General features: G+C 41.6%; 1 protein-coding gene across 22 annotated transcripts in view; it reads left to right on the forward strand.

The window, feature by feature from the left end:
- MPDZ (multiple PDZ domain crumbs cell polarity complex component) overlaps window positions 1–21,508 on the forward strand; it is a 137,960-nt gene that overhangs the window by 100,856 nt on the left and 15,596 nt on the right. For 18 of the 22 annotated variants that reach the window (XM_060237292.1, XM_060237294.1, XM_060237295.1 and 15 more), the window contains 13 exons: window positions 2,304–2,395; window positions 2,661–2,742; window positions 3,085–3,165; window positions 5,418–5,507; window positions 5,603–5,677; window positions 6,514–6,688; window positions 9,046–9,191; window positions 10,861–10,944; window positions 11,101–11,294; window positions 11,729–11,876; window positions 12,921–13,007; window positions 14,381–14,477; window positions 15,355–15,398. In XM_060237292.1, the coding sequence (XP_060093275.1) occupies window positions 2,304–2,395; window positions 2,661–2,742; window positions 3,085–3,165; window positions 5,418–5,507; window positions 5,603–5,677; window positions 6,514–6,688; window positions 9,046–9,191; window positions 10,861–10,944; window positions 11,101–11,294; window positions 11,729–11,876; window positions 12,921–13,007; window positions 14,381–14,477; window positions 15,355–15,398 (1,395 nt within the window). The remainder of the gene's footprint in view (window positions 1–2,303; window positions 2,396–2,660; window positions 2,743–3,084; window positions 3,166–5,417; window positions 5,508–5,602; window positions 5,678–6,513; window positions 6,689–9,045; window positions 9,192–10,860; window positions 10,945–11,100; window positions 11,295–11,728; window positions 11,877–12,920; window positions 13,008–14,380; window positions 14,478–15,354; window positions 15,399–21,508) is intronic. The other 4 variants (XM_060237299.1, XM_060237307.1, XM_060237314.1 and 1 more) reach the window with 1 other exon arrangement.

Consider the following 21,508-nt stretch of genomic DNA (forward strand, 5'->3'; position numbering starts at 1 on the left):
TTAATTGTATTGTTTATTTTACCATTTTTGAGCTATTGAAAGAATATGGAACCTTTTGAATTAATTCTGTATTAGAAAGTTAACATTATCAGCTTCAAGAATATAATAGCATAAGAACATGGCAAGGTGGTGGACCAAAGTAGATATTTAGTCCAGGGACCATTTAGTCCACTGTTCTTTCTAATTTCAGCAGGGGACTCTACTTGAGAAGCTCACAGGGAGGGCATAGAAATGAAAAACATTACCCTCTGTTTTCTGTCATCACTATGAGGGCATAAATAGATCTGATAATGAGAAATTATGAAAATACAGCCCCAGTGTTTTTTAAACTGTAGAGAGATGCTGGGAGGCATTTCAGATCAGCAGCACACACATAGATACTGTCATCTTCACAGTATCAGTCACATATGCACACAAACACACACACACACACACACATAGAGCCTGTCGACTAACGTTTGGCATGGAAAACTACTATAACGTAAATGTGTCTGTTTTTTCCTCAGTGTGGCAGATTTGCCATTCTGGTGTAAGTATGACAAACTGGGACAGAAAAGGGTTAACCTTCTGATGGCACCTGGGTTTTTTGGCCACTCAGTGACACAGAGTGTTCGACTGAATAGGCCATTGGCCTGATCTAGCATGGCTTCTCTTATGTTCTTATTAGCAGCCTTTGATACTGTTGATCATTCTGTCTCAATTGATATTTGGATCTGCCTGGACATCATTTTCTCCATTCAGATGTTGCCTTCATTGTTTACTTCTTCCCAGAATATGAATGCTGGAATCTGACTTGTACAGCAATTAAACAAGTTAGTGTGCCTGTCAACATCCATTACTACTACAGCTGGCAGGAGAGTCTACCTTTTTACTCTTTAATGGTTTAATTTAGTGCTTGTGGACTTGAAAGTATGCACAATATTTTGTGCCATTTATTGGCTCTAATAAAAGGCATGACATGGATATTCTTGTAGGATAAGAATATTCTTGTAGGATAAGAATATTCAGTTATGTTCACTGAATGACTTTGGGGGATTCATTAATTTCTCAGCATTGCCTGTAACAAAATACGCACTGTAAAGTACTCAGATTGTATATGATAAAAAAGGATGGAAAATAGCATGGGAGCCATAAGAAAACCAGATTTAAACAGAAATGAAAATTTGATAGGGTAGCAGATTGCTAGTATATTTAGGAAACTCATCCTTCTGGTTACCAAGGAGAAAAATTGCCTCTCTATGCTAGTTACCACAGGAAGAGACTAAGCCAATGGCTTGATCTCCTGCTCCAGAATTAGGCATGATTTGAAAGAAAAAGAAGAGGAGGGGGAGAAAGAGGAGGAGGGTTTTATATCCTGCCCTTTGCTACCTGAAGGAGTCTCAGAGTGGCTTGCAATTTTCTTTCCCTTCCCCTCCCCACAACAGATACCCTATGAGGTAGGTCAGGCTGAGAGAACTCTCAGTTATGGAACTACTCTTGAGCAGAACAGCTTTGAGAGAACTTTGAGAGGTGCATTTGGAAAAATGGAGAATTATACCTGGTTCTCCCAGATAAGAGTTCACACACTTAACCACTACAACAAGTTTCAAAAAGATTGGACCGGGGGTCCAATTCTGTGATCCCCAAAAGAAGGTGCATTTAAAAGGCATGCTGTCCCCTTAAATGTGATGGCCAGAACTCCATTTGGCATTCAGTTATGCTTGTCACAACTTTGCTCCTGGCTCCACCCCCAAAGTCCCCAGATATTTCTTGAGTCAGACCTGGCAACCCTAAAATAGATCCCTTTAATGTAGCTGTTGTGATTATGTTAATGAAAGTATGCTATTATTCTTGAAAATTTGAGCACCCTGTCGGGACACAGTCTGCAGTCTTATTTTGCTAATGTTCCCATTCACTGTACCCAGGTAGAGGGTTGCCACATAGCTGATTTTTTTAACCTTTTGTTGTTATTAGCAACCTATTTCCATGCCTCTTTTCCATTTGACAAACAGTGGGTCATGAGATGGTCAATCAGTAATGGAAATAGATTATAATGTTCCCAAAGTCAGCCAGCCCGCTTTAACCTCTCAAAGGACATTTCCAGGCCAACAAAGAGATGAAAACAAACAGCTGTTATGTATTTTGTGATAGGGAAATGATTATAATGTGAAGAAGACAGATTTAATGTATCACAAAGGCTGGAAAGCAATTTCTGTAATTTGTAATGGAAAAATCAGATTTCTTGTGTGTGGAGACACATTTTGGGTAAAATAAACTGGTTAAAATTAGCATTATAACTATTTATGCCCTTCTGATTAACCTAGATAAATGGACAAGTTCTCTATGGAAGAACTCATCAGAATGCATCCTCAATAATTAAATGTGCACCTTTTAAAGTAAAAATCATATTTATCAGGTAAGCAATCCCTAATGTTTCTATGTCTAACTTCAACATTTTATATCTGTATGTATCTAAATGCAATTTTAGCAGCATATTTTTCATCTAAACATTTTCCAATGCTGGTAGCATTCTAAAAGCTTGCTTAGATCATATATTTTTCTTGTTGCATCCATTATAGGTATGACTTTATTTATTATTTAAAGCTACCATTTTTGATATCAAAAAGTATTTGTTAGAGTCAAACCTTAAAGTTTTTATGTATTTGCTTCATATATTGTAGAAACAAAGATGCTGTCAATCAAATGGCAGTTTGTCCTGGAAAATCAGTAGAGACTTCTTGTGGAACACCTCAAAATGAAGAGGTATAATAAAGATTTGGATATTATTTTAATTTGTTGGTATGGTTAATATTTCTGAATGGATCTATATACAGAAATATAGCTTGTTATGTTTCAGTTCCATGCTGAGCTATTCCAGTCTAAGCCCCTTAATTTAAGTGCCTTAAATATAAGTAACTCTGCATCGGTTTGCACTGCAAGTAACCTAAACAAAAATCAAGGGAAATGTTAGGAGAACTTAAGAAGATATAATAGGAAGAATAGATGGATTGAGTCTTTAATTCTACAATGCTAAAGACAGATACAGTGTGCCTACCCATGTGCCTGTGTCTTTATTTTTATGTTTTAACATTTTATTTCTTTTAGGATGAAGTGAATATTCTGTGCTTTAGTTCATCTATAGATTTGAGTTTATATACAAATATTCAGGATATAGATTTACCTAAGGTAAGTACATATGGATATTCTGCACTGGTGTCAGTGTCCATTTGTTTCTTTGTGGATTTTCTTGTTTGTGATCTGAGTAGTAGGACATGACACAGATTTTATGCTCCTAAAAATTACCCAAAATTTGCAAACCCCATGTCATTCTCAACCATATTTTGCACATTCTGAAAAATCCAAAGGGGCAATACTATTTTGTTGTTGTTTTTGCTGTCAAGTCATAGTTGGTGTAGGACAACCCCATAGGGTTTTCAAGGCAAGAGATGTTCAGAGGTGATTTGCTATTGCCTGTCTCCATATCACAATCCTGGTATTCCTTGGAGGTCTCTCATCCAAATACTATCCAGGGCCAACCATGCTTAGCTTTTGAGATCTGACGAGATCGTGCTAGTCCAGGTTATCCAGCTCAGTTAGTGCAATCTATGCCAATTCATGTATCATATATATTATTCTGAACCTTTTCCCCAGATTGTGGAAAGAAAAAGGCAGCAGCAGGTTGAAGGGAGGAGGTGGCAATAGCAGCAGGGAAGAGGAAGAGGTGTTGATGGGGAGAGGAAGAGGAGATAGTTGCACAGTGAGGAGTAGAAGGCAACACAGGAGGAAAAAGAGGCAATGGGGGCAAGATGGTGGGAGTGAGGGGAAGAGCCAGTTTGGTGTAGTGGTTAAGTGTGCGGACTCTTATCTGGGAGAACCGGGTTTGATTCCCCACTCCTCCACTTGCACCTGCTAGCATGGCCTTGGGTCAGCCATAGCTCTGACAGAGGTTGTCCTTGAAAGGGCAGCTGCTGTGAGAGCCCTCTCCAGCCCCACCCACCTCACAGGGTGTCTGTTGTGGGGGAGGAAGGTAAAGGAGATTGTGAGCCGCTCTGAGACTCTTTGGAGTGGAGGGCGGGATACAAATCCAATATCATCAATATCATCAAGAAAGAAGATGAAAGGGTTAGGAAGTTGGGGATCTGTGAGGTGGATGAGATTTCCCTTTTTGGGTGTATTCAGAAAGTTGTTTCTATTTTTTATATATCAAGCATAGAGGAAAATAAATTGTTGATTATAGAGACAACAGCTGTACATTGGCTGTGAGATAAAAGGTCTGGGAACCAGTCTAAGAGACTATAACTTTTTGAGATATTTATTCTGATGTTTTATAAGCTTTTGCATGAAATGGAACATAAAGTTTCAGTTTCCTTTCATCTGCACCGAGAGTATCGATGTCATTTTAAAATGTCTGAGAATGTCAGATTATGTGGTAAGGGCTGTGCAATTTGCAGCTTGATTATGGCTCTGCATGTGATTGCCACTTAATTGTGGCTGTGCACATTGTAGATCCTCTGACAAAAGCAGCCATGAATATTTTGTTTCACAGCTGCCTTTTAAATGTTCTCCCCACTATATAGGAGACACTTATCATGTAGAGCTCCTTCACAGTAAGAAGATTCCATAGTCCTTTCTCATGGAAACTGCATGGCAGAAGGCTATGTGAGCAGACCAGATTCCATAGTCCTTTCTCATGGAAACTGCATGGCAGAAGGCTATGTGAGCAGACCCTGCTCATATGGTCTGTATCATTTGGACATTTTTAAAGCTGTACCAGAGCTGCTGATATGTAAACAGCTTCTTTGTGGCTTGAAGAACGTATAAAGGTATCACAGTGAAATATGAAATCAGGGCAACCAGAAAGTTAGAGGAATTCATATAGGAATGTCAGTGGACAGGGTTTGTTGCAGAGATAAAAATAGTATTGTTGTGGTCCTGGTGTTACTCATAACTGGAACCTCCTTGACCCCAACAGTGTGTTTCTTCAGGAAGCATCTAACAGATATAACACTTTCCTACTTTTGTTTCTACCTGAGAAAATCCATAGTGGAAACACTTGTGACTGAATCTTTCTTTAATGTTTTGCTAGAATATGATTAGACTCAATATTTGGATTTACGGGGTAATATCAGTAAAGATTCTTTCCTACAAAGGGCAATTTGTAACTTTATTGAGGGGGATAATTGGATCCAATACTGTCTGTTTATCTGTGCAGCAGGCCATATTTAGAGAAGTATCAAAGATCTAATTTTCTAGATTGTGAAAAATCAGTAACCCTTTTAAGAATGTACATTTAAGGCAGGACTTTAGAGCCTTGGGTAAGTTGCTGATGTTTAAAGTGTTATGCTATAGAAAAGTGTAAATTTATGGAAAATCCATGGTGTGTGTTGGTCTGCTCTGTTTGTTTCTTGTTTTAACTGAGGATGTTTGGTATTTGTTAGGATCAAGGCATAGGTATCGCCATCAGTGAAGAAGACACAGTAAATGGTGTGGTTATAAAAAGTTTAACAGAGCATGGTGCAGCAGGAAAGGTAAGTATAATGACTTACAGAAAGAAGATGATGAGAAATCCAGTGGGGATAGAGAGGGAACAAATCTCATCCTAGTATCTTTACTTTTATTTTAGGATGGCCGAATTAAGATTGGAGATCAGATCCTGGCAGTGGATGATGAAGTTGTTGTGGGATATCCTATAGAAAAGGTGTGCAGTAAATATGATACACAGCTAATCTCTTCAAAAAATTTTGCTATGTAGATCTTTTAATGTTACATTTAGATGTTTTGTTTGGTCCTTCAAGGGGTAACTGCATTAGTCTGTTTTAGGAACTAAAAGACTAACATTTATTTCAATAAGAGTTTTGCGAGCCACAGTTCATTTCTTTAGATTTGGAGCTGTCTCTTTTTATGCGGATGTTGGCCAGAAAACTATTAAGGTATATTTCTTTGAGGTCTAAGAGGAATGGGCATGAATGGAATAGATCCATGATCTGTAGAGTAGGTCCATGACCAGTACAACCTGTAAACAAGAGTATACTTACATATGCTTACAAGCCTTAGCAAATGCAGACTTCCAGTTGCTTGTATAAGATTTAAATGTGTACAAATATATGTACAGGCTCATCTTTACAAGTTATAATAAACACACACAAGGATGGGGCTAGCTGACATAATTCTGTTTCCTGCTGTGATCTTTCACTCCCTCATTATAACCTATTAGCTTATCTCTTCTAGGTTTCCAATAGTTCTACAACATAGCCAATGAAAGTCTAATGACTGGAAAGAATAGCCTGTTTTCACTTGACAAAGAGAGGCTGAAGATTCCCCAGTCCCAGTGTGGACTCCTGCTTTGCATTTTTGTGCTGCTCCTGAGGGTCCACTGACTCCCAGAAACAAAACTGGGGAGATGATCTCAGGACTGTAGTGGTGAAGGGATTAGTAAAGGTCCATTCTGTGAAGTCAGTGAATGATTCGATACATGCTAACATAATTCAAATTGGTTTGTAATCTGACAGTTTGCTCCTTTTATTTTTCTATCAGTTTATCAGTTTACTGAAGACACCAAAGCCTTCTGTGAAACTTACAATCAATTCAGTTGAACAGGAGAGTCAGCCAGCTGCCCAGCCACAAACACCAATTTATCACTCTGATTTGGGGGAGAGACTAATCCAACAACCAACAACTTCGGATTCACCAGAACCAGAATCAGTTAAAAGTAAATAATTTACAGTAATCCTTGAACTCACAAACATAATTCAGTGGAAAATACAAAAGAAAAAAAATTAGACACAATTCCATTTTCTTCTACGGAGAGATGCATATTCTAAAATTATTGGACTCATAGTAAAATTTCAGTATGCATCCCAGCTTCTAATAGGAGTCCTCCTGTTCAGGGCTCCATTTAGTCTTCTGACATACAACACTCCTCTTCTTGGCTTTGATAGGAATCGGGCAGAATCATTCAGAAGGGATGATAAATAAAAGAATGCTTTTAAAAATCTTTTCCATCTTTCCCCATCCTCAGCTATGTAGTAACAAAGCACTAGCATGGGAGCTTAAAAACTTCCTTTAAACCCAATATGTGCTGTTCAAGAAAGATTTTGAGATGCTGCCCAAAAACTCAGCCCTTAAACTATGAGGTTGATTGGGAGGGGGTGTGGAAGGCAGAAACCTTCTCCCAACTTCTAGTCTTGAAAAGGCAAATCTCTCTGCCTTGAGTGAATCGTCTTTTTCAAGGAGCTTCTCCTCTGCTTTGATAGTATCTCAGAGGCTCAGACCTCTCCCTTTTCATAGGCTGTGGTCAGACAAGCAGCTTGATCTGATGTTGTTACTGTTCCCTTGTGGATTTAAAGTGCACAATCAGCAGCGACATCTGCTTCCTGTTCCCTAGTCATTGTTCTGACCTGCCTTCAAGGCAGAGTTATTAGGTAACAGGGAAAGTCTTGTCTTTATGGATATCAGTGCTTTCACCCAGATGTCTGAACTTCCTTGTTGCAAACTGAATCCAGTTGGGAAGTGTGAACACCTCCACCTTTACTCTTCCCGTCCCCAGTTGCTGGTGTTGTGTGCATAAGTTAATGTATACCTAAAATATTTTTTTAAAAACAACTAATAGTGGTTGATGCGCAGCACTGATCTTGATGATTGAACACAGAGCAAGCACAGGGAGAAGCCACCTTAGGGTATGCTGTCTGATCAAACCTTCCTGCCACAATTTAAACTGGTGCAATTAGAGGTGCAGCCAGACCATGCCAAGCCTGTAGTCTGACTGCAGACAAGTACTGCAGTTTACTGAATTATAGGGTAGCACACATTATAAATTAAGGTATTTAGTCTTTTTAAATGAATTTTAGAATGCACTTCAATCTGATTTGTTGAGCTATCTAAACTAAAAGAATTTCCATGTGCTTACCGAATTGCTTTGAAAACTGTATCCAGGGCTTTTTTTGTAGAAAAAGCCCAGCAAGAACTAATTTACATGTTAGGCCATACCCTGTGATGTCACCGGAAGTGACATCACCTGTTCAGTAGGTTACTTTCCGCATATTGCCACAAAAGAGTGCAGTGCCATCAGCTGCATTCCATGGACATGTGTTCTCACAGCCCAATGAGAGACCTTGTTCCCCCCCCCCGCCAACACAGCTGGAGAGAGAGAGCCACAGGCTGTGGAATGGGAAGCAGCAGGCCTAGCTTCTCTCAGTTGCTTGTGGGCAGCTGATGGATGGAGGATGGAGCATGTGGTCTGGGAGCACATGATTACCTAGTGCTTTCCCTCTGCCAGAGACCTTTTTTTTTTTGAGCTGGAGCCCTGGCCAAGCTAGCTGGAACTGTGTTCCTGTGCATTCCTGCTCAAAAAAAGAGCCCTGGCTGTATCTTTTGGAGCCGATCATTTCAACAGTCATAACAGAGCAATAGAGTTCTCCCATATGTGTTATTTTATTCTGAAAAAGAGGAAGCAATAGGTGAAGTAAAAATGAGTCTTCATCTAGATAAGTTGGTCATACTTTAAAGTTTCATTGAAATTAATGGAACTGAAAGTGTGTATGTGCTGTCAAGTCGCAGCCAATTTATGGTGACCCTATAGAGTTTTAAAGGCAAGAGACAAACTAAGGTGGTTCGCCATTGACTTTCTCTGCATAGTGACCCTAGAATTTCTTGTTGGTCTCCCCAAACACTAATCAGGACCAGTGCTGCTTTATTTTTGAGATCTGATGAGATCAGGCTAGCCGGGCCATCTGGGTCAGGGCATGGAACTGAAAGTATGTCCCACTGATTTCAAAAGGAAAAGCTTAAATGATTTTCACTGCTACTGAGAAAAGGCAATTAAACTCACATTTATTGTAGCAAAGCAGCTTAAATTGTTTTTTTCTGCTATGCATACAAATGTTATCTTGTATCAGTAAGCTTGATTTTTTTCCCTTCTTCCAGTTTTTGCTAAACATATCTGGCAAGTTCCTGAAATGTTTATAACTTAGTTACAGTGTTTCTCAATGTTGTCAGCAGTTCTTAAAATTAGTATCACAGATTGTGTTGTAGCAAATTATTTTAACTAGGTTGTTAATTTGCTTTTAGATACAAGCAGATCCTCAACTCCAGCCACACTGGCCTCTGACCCAGCTACTTGCCCAATTATCCCAGGTTGTGAAACTACAATTGATATTTCCAAGGGACGTACAGGACTTGGCTTGAGCATTGTTGGAGGAGCTGACACTTTGCTGGTTTGTAATGACTTGATTGGTAGGCAACACCAAGCTAATTCATAATATGAAACAATCCCACTTATGTGGTAATGTTAAGAACTACTTTTTGTTAAAGTTCTCACTAGATTCCTGTTATAATAATATAATAATAATAATTTTTTATTTCTATCCCGCCCTCCCCGCCGGGGCAGGCTCAGGGCGGCTCACAACATAAAACACACATTACATCAATTATACTTATAAATAGTTAAAACAATTACAGAATATTAAAATTAACATAACAGTATGGCGTTAAAACAGGTTTCAATAAATTTCAGAAGTAAAAACATTTCAGGAATAAAAGCATTTCTAGCAGCATATCTAGATTTGTCACAGTTTTTCGCTAGTTGAAGGCCATCTTGAAAAGGTGGGTCTTACAGGCCCTACGGAATCCCTCTAAACATCGTAGGGCCCTCACCTCCTCAGGGAGTTGGTTCCACAGTAATGGAGCAGTAATAGAGAAGGCCCGGTCCCGGGTGGCTTTCAGTCTGGCCTCCCTTGGCCCAGGGATATTCAACTGGTTTTTCCCAGATGACCTCAGTGCCCTCTGGGGCTCATATGGGGAGAGACGGTCCCTTAGGTAGGTAGGTCCTCGGCCATATAGGGCTTTAAAGGTAATAACCAGCACCTTGTAGCGAACTCGATATGCCACTGGCAACCAGTGCAGTCCGCGCAGCCCCGGCTGTATGTGCTCCCACCTTGGGAGCCCCAACAACAGCCTAGCCGCCGCGTTCTGCACCAGCTGTAGCCGCCGAATTCGGCACAAGGGCAGCCCCATGTAGAGGGCGTTGCAGTAGTCCAGTCTCGAGGTGACCGTAGCATGGATCTCTGTTGCTAGGTCGCGGCGCTCTAGGAAGGGGGCCAACTGCTTCGCCCGACGAAGATGAAAGAACGCGGACTTGGCAGCAGCCGCTATCTGTGCCTCCATTGATAATGAAGGCTCCAGAAGAACCCCCAGGCTCTTGACCTTGTGTGCCGCTTTAAGCTGCACACCGTCAAGGACTGGCAAGGGGATTTCCCTTCCCAGGGCACCGCGACCCAAGCACAGGACCTCTGTCTTCGTTGGATTCAACTTCAGCCCACTCAGTCTGAGCCAGCCTGCCACGGCTTGCAGTGCTAGGTCCAGGCTTTCTGGGACGGAGCCAGGCCGGCCATCCATTAGCAGGTAGAGTTGGGTGTCATCAGCATATTGATGGCACCCAAGTCCAAACCTCCGGGCAATCTGGGCAAGGGGGCGCATATAGATGTTAAATAACATCGGGGAGAGAACTGCCCCTGGTGGGACCCCACATACTAGTGGGTGCCTCCGGGACCGTTCCCCCCCAATGGCCACCCTTTGTCCCCATCCTTCGAGGAAGGAGGAAAGCCACTGTAAGGCCAATCCCCCAATCCCCGTGTCGGCGAGCCGGCGGGCCAGTAACTGATGATCGACCGTATCAAATGCGGCCGACAGATCCAGCAATATCAGCACAGCCACGCCGCCTTGATCCAGATGCCGCTGGAGGTCATCCACCAAGGCGACCAGCACTGTCTCCGTCCCATAACCCGGACGGAAGCCGGACTGGTGTTCTGTTTTGCTTATGGAATAGTTGCAGTAAGTAAGAAGTTTACTGAATATTCATTGGAATTTATTTTGCTTTAAATACAGGGAGCAATTATTATTCATGAAGTGTATGAAGAAGGTGCAGCATCAAAAGATGGAAGACTCTGGGCTGGTGATCAAATCTTGGAGGTATAACATTGCATATTATATTATGCATCCTTGAATAGCATGCATTATTCTGTAAAGAGGTTTGATGAAAGAGTGGGGAAAGCTTAATTAAATACATGCTGTGTGTTCTGTTGAACTCAGGAAAGTTCCCAGTTTTGACATCTGATTACATTCCAGGTAAATGGAATTGACCTAAGAAATGCAACACACGATGAAGCCATAAATGTTCTCAGACAGACACCTCAAAAAGTCCGATTAACTGTTTATAGAGACGAAGCTCAATATAAGGAAGAAGACATGTATGATGTGCTTAGCATAGAGCTACAAAAGAAGCCAGGCAAAGGTCTTGGCTTAAGTATAGTTGGGAAAAGGTAGGTACATAGAGCTTTCGATCCACTATTTTTAAATGGTGAATAAAGAATATGTTTTAAATGGCAATAGTCTGAAATAATCAATAGTGATATATTATTTTACACATAATAATTTGGTATGGGGTAGCAATGGAGGGGAAATTCTGTGGGGATACTGTGGTTGCCTTGCTATGATTCATCATAATTTTCTGACAGGCTGCATTTTCCCTCTTGCTGAGCCACAGCAATGCAGCCAGGGAGTGAAAAATGAGACGCTGTTCTGCTAAACTCTGCATGTGTGTGGGAAGGAGGGTTCAAGATAGAGAAGAGTGTTAGAACATCATGGTGCTAGCACAGTTCTACTTAGATTTAAAAAACAACAACTCATTCTTAACCAAGGAGACATGTAATTAATACACTCATATGCCTAATATACATCAATATGACATTTGCAGAAATGATACTGGAGTGTTTGTGTCAGACATTGTCAAGGGAGGAATAGCAGACTTGGATGGGAGATTGATGCAAGGAGACCAGATATTGATGGTGAATGGAGAAGATGTTCGAAATGCTAATCAGGAAGCTGTTGCTGCTTTGTTAAAGGTAATGGTAAAATTGTGAATAAAACCTTACTGCATTAACTCGTAGATGGAACCAGACTATCTATTGGTTGAACCTCCTCTCTCCTTACTTTATTAGAGTTGCATTACTTCAGGTCACTATAGAGATATACCAAAGCACTACCACTGCAGTTCTCTTCAATTTGAGAACATTTTGTTCTTTTGTTACATTTAACATGATGACAACATTTGAATTTCCCATATTGTACATTAAAAGGTGTTCATAATATCATTGCACAATCACTATGCCCCTCCCCACAGTCTGGGAACAAACAGTCTTGGAATTGTGCATATGATACCTCTAGACTGGACATCCATTAGTTATGTTAAAAGTATAGTCCTATACAGAGTTACTGTGTTCAAAGACCATTGACTTCATTAGCCTTAAACTGGAGTAACTTTGCAAGGGATTGTGCTGTGAGTTGAGCTGTATATATTGGGATCACTCAAGATACAAACAACAGATGTCCCTTTCTAAGGAAGGGGCTAATGGAATGTTGGTTGGGGCTCAAAATATGCAATACTGGCAGATGGCAGAAATTGGTGTTACTGGGTTTTCTGAATCAGGTTTTGATAACTTATGAGGAGCACCTATGAAAATGGACTGATTAGTTGTGGATTTTGTTACTGAAGTAAATTGATTTGTCAGACATGCCTTGTCAGATGTTGTGCATAGATAAATGCTTCTGCCATCTGAAGTATTAGGCTGGACTAGAAGTGTAATTTTGGCATGACTTGTCTACATGGTAGTCTGCCAGTGGTTCACAGGGTAAAATTCGGCTGATATTATGAACTTACTTTTGCAGAGCTCTCTTCCATGTCCACTAGCCCAGCTGGCAGACATGGAGAAATAGAAATCAGTATTTCCCCTCTTGCTTTTAGAACTAATTCACACAGTCTCCAGTAAATACAGAATTACTAGCTGGTGGTTGTCTGAACCGGTTCTTAATTTGCCATGAACTAAGAAATGCCTTTAATGATCCTAAGTTAAGGAATCTGTGTCTTATAAATAATGCCTGCTCTCTAGTGCTCATTAGGTACAGTCAGACTAGAAGTTGGAAGAATAAAGGCAGGCCCATTCCATTCGGAGAGGAGAACGTCTCAGAGCAGCCAGGTTTGTAACTGCTTGTAATGGCTTCATTTGGAACCATCACAAGCGCTGTTAAATTATATAAGCAAATAAAAGGGAATTGAATTTGCTGCTGCAGCGATTTTGCTACCGCCTTATCCGAGAAGAATAAAATCTACAGCCAAGAACATATAAAAACATTTGTTTCATATACCAGTTTTCATATTGGGTTTGTCCTAGTTTATATTTTTATTGGCTTGGATCCTTAAAGGTATTATATAGTAGATGGCCATGCTCACCAAAGGCTAAAAGGCAAGGTACATTGACTAAAGGGATGAAAAGGTTTATTGATGCTTGTGTGTGTGAAAACTCACAACTAAATGTTTAGAGGATGATCCGGTTCCCAACCACTTATTTCCTATTCCCTCCTGCATGGACAGTTCTGCTTGTAGGAGTCTCCTACTGCTGACCCCTACTTTTGCAGCCAGCAATCCTCCTACATAACAAGTTTTACACACAGGAAGCTGGTATGCTTAATGGGTCAACTTGTATAGGGGACTGACCTAATCGTCCTCTTAGTTTCTGTGTCTAGTCAAGGTAGCTACTGAAGACAGATTTAGGTTGAAGTCCTAAGAACACCTTCCTGGGATTTAGTCTGTTTTATTTATTTAATTCATTTTTACTCTCTCTTTCTCTCCATTGGGGATCCAAAACAGCTTATATCATTCTCCTCTCCTCCATTTTATTCTCACAATAACCCTGTGAGGTAGGTGAGGCTCAGAAAATGTGACTGGCCCAGGGTCACCCAGTGAGCTTTTATGGCGCAAGTGGGGATTTGAACTTGGGTCTCCCAGATACTAGTCCAATACCTGCAACCAGTGTTCCCTCTAAGCTTCATAGTGTTATGAGCAAAAGTTCTACTTGTGAGCTACTGACATTAAAGTTGTGAGCTACTATATAAATTAGCTTGCTCTGGGCCTTTTTTCCTGAGCTAAGACAAAAATGTGTGAGCTGGAGGCTACAAATCTGAACTAGTTCATGCTAACTCAGCTTAGAGGGAACACTTCTTGCAACCTCTCCCTCACACTGGCTCTCAATGGTTCCACTAAGTAAAATGGGACTTACTTCTGAGTAGACCTGCTTAGAGTTACTCCCTAAGTTACGGAAAGAATGTTTTATCTCACTGTTAGGGGTTATTTATTTTAAAAAGCCATTCTTTGTTTTAATATATAATATTTTCTACCAGTCAGTTTGCTGAGTTCTTATTCTCATTGTTGTTATACAGCAAAAACTATAACAGTACTTGAAAATGCAAGTTAGTGTTTTTGCAGTGCCAGTTTGAGCGATCTCTCAGATGTAGATGATGTTGAAATAAGCTCGAGAACTTGGAATAATTCTCCTTTATGCAACCTTTTAAGGTCAGTGAGGGAAGTGGCAGCCTGTCCTCATTCAGTTTCCCTGGTTCTGGATCCAATCCATGTGAAAGTTACGAAAGCACTCTGAAGAAGAATTCATGTAAGTTTCATTTGCTGTTTTGTAGCTAAAATTTTTGCCTATGTTTTTTTAAATACATTGGGGGAGGGGAGATTTGGGCAAGGGATGTATGTTGTGGCTTTTCACTTATATCATTTGAAGCAATACAGAAGTTCAAACACACCTGTAAGGATTGTAGGCCAGCAATGCAGTCCTAAGAGAAGTTGCAACTTACAAAACCCTCTAAATCTTTTGAAATCCTTGGGTTTAGAAGGATGCAACTCTTCTAAAGACTAGAAGAGAATACAAAACGTGGACATGTATGCAATAGGCTATCAGTACCATTTTCAAATGTTTTCTAATGTCTAGGAATTCCTGCTACCCCTTTTCATGACAAGGACCAGTGTCCTTAATTATTAACACACAGGGCAAGAGCATCATCCTGAATTTCTCAGAACCAATCTTAACAATTTTTGAAACAGAATTATTGGTTGTTCAGAATGTTACTATGAGATATTTAATCTGTTGTAATGTTCTTTTTCCAGCACTTGAAAATATGCGACTTCATAAATGTTGCCATGTTCATCAATAATAGCAGAGTTAAGCAGGAATTCAGTAGCACCTTAAAGGCTAACAGAATTCATTCCAGAATCAGCTGTTGAAGTCAGAGTTCATTGTATTTGATACATGAAGCTGTTTCTTTTAATATCAGTGCATCTTCTTAAAGTGTGTATGTTTCAGTGTATCAGATGAAGCAATCCCTTACTCACAAAAGCATGTGCTGCCTAAACTCTTTAAGGTGCTGCTGGATTCCTGTTTAATTTTGAAATTACATAGTTTTGATCTACATGAAAATTTAGGATTGAAATGAAAAAGCACACTAATACTGATCCTTCTCCCCCCCCCCTTTTTTTAAAAGTGGCATCTGAAATACAAGGATTAAGAACAGTTGAAATAAAAAAGGTAAGTGGGGCACTTCCAAAAATTCCCACCAGGAGACAGCTTGTCATTGACTGTTCAACAGAAGCAAGATTATATCTTAAATCATTCAGGCTGGTTTGTTCATTAGAAGACTTTAATTAGAAGTTTTATTTTATTACTGCTGAAGCTAATGATTTAAATGTTCACTAAATTATTTTCTAGCTAAATTTGGCATATTTATTTACTAAGAAATGCAAAATCTGAATCCTCAGATTTTGTGATAATCTGTTTTACAAAAGCGTTTTCTTTCCTTCAATAAATATTAATTGGGCAGAACATCCATCCTGCCACTCAGTTGCCCTGAAACATGCAGCTGTGGGGGAGATATGTGGGCTGGTAATAATCATTATGGAGTAGTAAACTTTCAGGGCATTTTCAGGGTTTTTAAGACTGTGTTGCAATGTGTGAATTTACAAGAATAAGGTAGTTTGCATTTCTGCAGGCACTAAAGATTCAGTAGTGATTATTTTATCTCTCAGCTGCTTTAGAGCACTGTACTGTTCTGGCTGCTTTTTAGCATCATCATATTACCATTTGATACAGAAAGACACACATGCATGCACACACATACTTCACTGGAACCAGGAAATTGTTAGTTTGCATATAATTGTTTAAATGCTCTTTGTGTTTTTCTTTTGGTTTTTAAACTTTCCATATTGCATTAAAGGAACATTTTCACTTAGTAGATGATTGCCCATGGTCTCATATTTTGCTGTGTCAGACACATAATAAAATCTTAATCACCCAGACTCAAGGCTCATTCACAATATAATTTCTGTGGTTATGAACTAACTAAAACTGGAAGAGTTAGAATGTGCTCCGTGTTTCATCTATGCCAGCCTCTTTCCTAAGATGGGATACCCTGTACTATTCCAGTGGGCACTTGCCCAGTCTGGCCTTCAGATTGTCCCTGGAATTAGATTTCCAGTGAAGTCCTGGGCAGACTTCTTGGTCCACTAAAGCCAGTTGGCTTTGATGAGGGTATAATATTACTTAGGACTGCACCATTCATGGCTTCATTAGGTAGTTTCACCATCTAGATTATTGGTCTTCCTAGGAAGATGCTCATATATAGAATCTAAGTATGCTTTCCTGTCATTTAAACTCTTGTCTTGTTTATTGATGCTTGGTGGAGAGGACAAGAAGCAGCAACCATTGTCTGACATAATACAGACTGACAAGTATATCCTGTTCCTACTTATTTTCTTCACCTGATATTTAGGACTGGTATTAGTGGCTTGACATTTAGAAAGTTTTGTTATGTTACTTACTTTTAGTTTGTTGTGTAAGTTACTGAAGGTACTTCATTATTTCAGGTAGGTTCAAGTCCAGTAGCAACTTAGAGACTAACAAGATTTGAGAGTCAAAGTTCCCTTTGTCAGGTACCACCTGGTAGTTTATACCCTGAAAATCTTGTCGGTTACTGGACTCACATATCAACATATTAAAAGCTGCATTTTTATGAATCAGACCAAGGTCAATATTGTCAGCTCAGACTGGCTATATCTCTCCAGGGTCTCAGGTTGAGGTCTTTCACATCACCTACTACCTGGTCCTTTAACCGGAGCTACCATGGATTGACTCTGGGAACTTCTGCATGACAAGTAGATGCTCTTCCACTGAGCCACAGCCCCTCATCTATTGAATGTAGCTGTTCAACTGCAGACCAGCATGGCTACTCATGGAAACTTATTTTCATTAAATCACTTATATTACTTTTAAGAATTTTAAAAACGTCTCTGTGATTTTTTAATTTGTCTAAAAATTGTCTAAAACATTTTATTAAGAGATATATTAATGGGAAGAAATAACCGGTTTCGAATTTGCCCTATTTGGGCAAACTTATTGAGAGGGCAGTGGCGATGCAGTTACAGACCTTCCTGGATGACGCTTCCGTCCTTGACCCTCTTCAGTCCGGCTTTCGCCCGGGCCATGGGACGGAGACGGTGCTGGTCGCCTTAGTAGATGACCTGCAACGGCATCTGGATCGGGGCGGCTCGGCAGTACTGATGTTGTTGGACCTATCGGCAGCGTTCGATACGGTCGACCATCAGTTACTTGCCCGCCGCCTCGCCGACGCGGGGATTCAGGGGTTGGCCTTGCAATGGCTTTCCTCTTTCCTTGAAGGTCAGGGACAGAGGGTCGCGATTGGGGATGAGCTGTCCCGGAGGCACTCGCTTGATTGCGGGGTGCCTCAGGGTGCGGTTCTTTCCCCGATGTTATTTAACATCTACATGCGTCCCCTCGCCCAGATTGCCCGAAGGTACGGGCTGGGTTGTCACCAGTATGCTGATGACACCCAGCTTTATCTGCTTATGGACGGCCGGCCGGTCTCCGCCCCACAAAATCTGGACCGGGCGCTACAGGCTGTGGCTGGGTGGCTCAAACAGAGCGGGCTGAGGCTAAACCCAGCGAAGACAGAGGTCCTTTGCTTGGGCCGTCGTGGCCCAGGGGGGGAAATACCCCTTCCGGTTTTTGACGGTGCGCCGCTGATGGCGGCGCACAGGGTCAAGAGCCTGGGGGTACTTCTGGAGCCTTCCTTAACTATGGAGGCCCAGATAGCAGCCACTGCCAAGTCCGCATTTTTCCATCTTAGGCGGGCTAGGCAGCTGGCTCCCTTCCTGGAACGCGACGATCTAGCAACGGTGATCCATGCTACGGTCACCTCGAGGTTGGACTACTGCAATGCCCTCTACATGGGGCTGCCCCTGTGTCGAACCCGGAAATTGCAGCTGGTGCAGAACGCCGCCGCCCGGCTGTTATTGGGGCTCCCAAGGTGGGAGCACATTCAGCCGGGACTTCGGGCGCTGCACTGGCTGCCAATATCCTACCGAGTTCGATACAAGGTGCTGGTTATTACCTTTAAAGCCCTATATGGTCTAGGACCTGCCTACCTGAGGGACCGTCTCTCCCCGCATGTTCCCCAGAGAGCACTGAGATCGGGATCTCAAAATCTTTTGGTTGTCCCCGGGCCAAAGGAGGCCCGCTTGAAGATCACAAGAGACCGGGCCTTCTCTGTAATGGCTCCATTTTGGTGGAACCAGCTGCCGGAGGAGGTAAGGGCCCTGCGGGATCTCACCCAATTCCGCAGGGCCTGTAAGACAGTCCTCTTCCGGCTGGCCCACAACTAACGGCCCTGTATACCGACTACCGAATGCTGTATATTGTATACTGAATTTTTACCTGAAGCTGAATGGAGTGTAGCTTTACGACTGCTGGCTGTTTTAATTATGTATAGTTATAACAAATGTTTTATTTTAATTATATATTGTGAATTGTTAATTTAAAGTGTAATTTTATACTTTTATGTTAGTTTTATATATGTTGTAAGCCGCCCTGAGCCACTCGATGGGAAGGGCGGGATATAAATCCCAGATAAATAAATAAATAAATAAACTTTTATTCAGTGTTTTAAATTGGAACAATGGATTATTCAATTATTATTCTTAACAAAAGGAATGATTAAACACCTTCCCTTCCTTGTGTTCTGTAGAACAGAAGTAAATCTAAACTCTCAGTTTTCATGCTATAGTCTCAAATTGTACACTAGAGGGAGCATGAATTTCTTTATATAGCTCTAGCCCTGTAACTTCCAGAAGGAAAAGATATAGGGAATGGTGGCTGATGAGCATATTTTTATGCTAGTCCTTCCTTTCCTATTGTTGATCAGATGGATTCAAAACTGTCCATGTGGATGTGACAGGATCCTGGCTGCAGTGAAGCCTACCACTTGCCCCCTGGATCCCTGTCCATCCTGGCTGGTGAAAGCCAGTCGGGATGGTATCAGGGATTCTCTGGGTGATATTATCAACTTGTCCCTTTCAACAGGGACCTTCCCAGAAAAATCAAAGGAGGCAGTGGTTCGTCCGCTTTTGAAAAAACATCATTAGACCCTGGGGTCTTGACCAACTATCGCCCAGTTTTGAATTTACCGATTCTGGGTAAGGTAGTTGAGAAAGCGGTGGCGGAGCAGTTACAGGTTTTCCTGGATGAGACATCTACCTTGGACCCATTCTAGTTCAGCTTTCGCCGGGGCCATGGGATGGAGACTGTCCTAGTCGCTCTCACAGATGACTTAAGACAGCATCTGGATCAAGGCGGGTCAGTGCTGCTGATATTTCTTGATCTGTCAGCAGCATTTGACATGGTCAATTATGAACTTATGACCCACCGCCTCGCCGGAGTTCGGGGGGTGGCCTTACAATGGTTTTCTTCCTTTCCCCGGGGATGGGGACAAAGGGTGGTGCTTGACAAGCAGACTTCCTTGTGGCACCCACTTATATGTGGGGTGCCGCAGGGAGCCATTCTCTCACCAATATTATTTAATATCTATATGCGCCCCTTTGCCCGGATTGGGCTGGGTTGCCACCAGTATGCTGATGACACCCAGCTCTATCTGTTGATGGGTGGCCGGCCAGTCGCCACCCCTGACAAGTTGTCCGAGACATTGGGAGCCGTGGCTGGGTGGTTACAACAGAGCCGGCTGAAACTGAATCCAGCTAAGACGGAGGTCCTGTACCTGAGGTGGGGTGGGTATGGGCATTGAGCTCTCAGCTTTGGACGGTGCCACATTGGTGCCAGCCCAAAAGGTGAGGAGCTTGGGAGTGACCTTGGATGCCTCCCTTTCCTTGGAGGCTCTGATCACAATGGTTGCCAGGTCTGCCTTTTGTTATCTTTGGCAGATCAGGCAGCTAGCACCATATCTATCCCCCCAGGACCTGGCTACAATGATCTATGCAGTGGTCACTTCCAGACTAGACTACTGTAACTCGCTCTACACTGGCTTACCCTTGAGACTGATCCAGAAACTGTAGCGGGTGCAGAATGCAGCGGCTCGCCTGCTGATTGCAGCACCTTTATGGGTGGGCATTTGGCCGCCACTCCACAGTCTGCACTAGCTGCCCATCGAGTACCAGATCTGCTTCAAGGTTCTAGTGCTAACATTTAAAGCCTTACGTGGCCTGGGACCAACATACCTGTGGAACTGTCTCTTTCCATATATGCCCAGGAGGTCGTTATGTTCAGCCTCCCAACATCTGTTGGCCATCTCCAGCCCAAGAGATGCCTACTTCACCTCAACTAGGGCCAGGGCTTTTTCAGTCCTGGCCCCAACCTGGTGGAATCAGCTCCCTATTGAGATCCGGGCCCTACTTGGCTTATTAGCCTTCCATAGGGCCTGTAAAATGGAGCTGTTCCGCCAGGCTTTTAGCTGAGGCTGCGGGCATCTATTCTTGATCTGGTTGGCCTCCCCGGCCAGCACTGTCATCTGTGCTAGGAATTGGAATAAAAACTGCCATCCCTATGAGATATCATGATGTGAGATGGCTAGGCTGGGTAATATGTGATGTCATGGTAATCTGAGTGCTGTTGAGATGTCTGTTTTAAAATGTTTTTATTGTATTTTATTGTTTTATTATATGTTGTACTTCACCTTGAGCCCTACGGAGAATGAGCGGAATAGAAATTTACTTACTTACTTAAATAAATAAATAACTTTAAACCACTGAGAAAGAAAATGGAAACCAACTGAAACACGGCCCATCTCTGGTTTTCTTTTTAATTCATTAATTTTTGTTAAAAAAATAATGGATATGAAGAATCATTCATTTACCTGACAAATTCCATAGAGATGTCAGCATTTGTGTGTTTGGAATTGCTGTCTTGTAAATGGATCAGATATCTTTCCAGCGTACCAAAACAGATTTGATATGGATACAAATAAAAGTACTGGTTGATGACACCACTTATATCTTATATATATCTTTCTTATATCTCATATATATCATTCTTTTTGTTTCTCTCAGATTGAGGGCATTCAAAGTAAGATAATTGTGTCCTTTAGGTTTATGAGTGAGGTTTCCCACTAGGTGTAGTTGTAGTAGGAAGAGCCTTAAACCTGGTCCTAAGAACAATAATCTTGAACACAGTGGATGATTCTAGTGTTATACAGAGTAACACAGTGGATGACTCCGTGTTAAACAGAGTAACAATAATTGCATTTTGTACACATTGAACCCTCTGGTAAGAGGGACCTTAATGAGTTTGGTTTATGTCCCCAGGTTCACCAGCCAGATATTGAACCTGCCCAAGAG

Source organism: Heteronotia binoei, chromosome 4 (assembly GCF_032191835.1).
Source record: "Heteronotia binoei isolate CCM8104 ecotype False Entrance Well chromosome 4, APGP_CSIRO_Hbin_v1, whole genome shotgun sequence".
Classification (NCBI taxonomy): domain Eukaryota; kingdom Metazoa; phylum Chordata; class Lepidosauria; order Squamata; family Gekkonidae; genus Heteronotia; species Heteronotia binoei.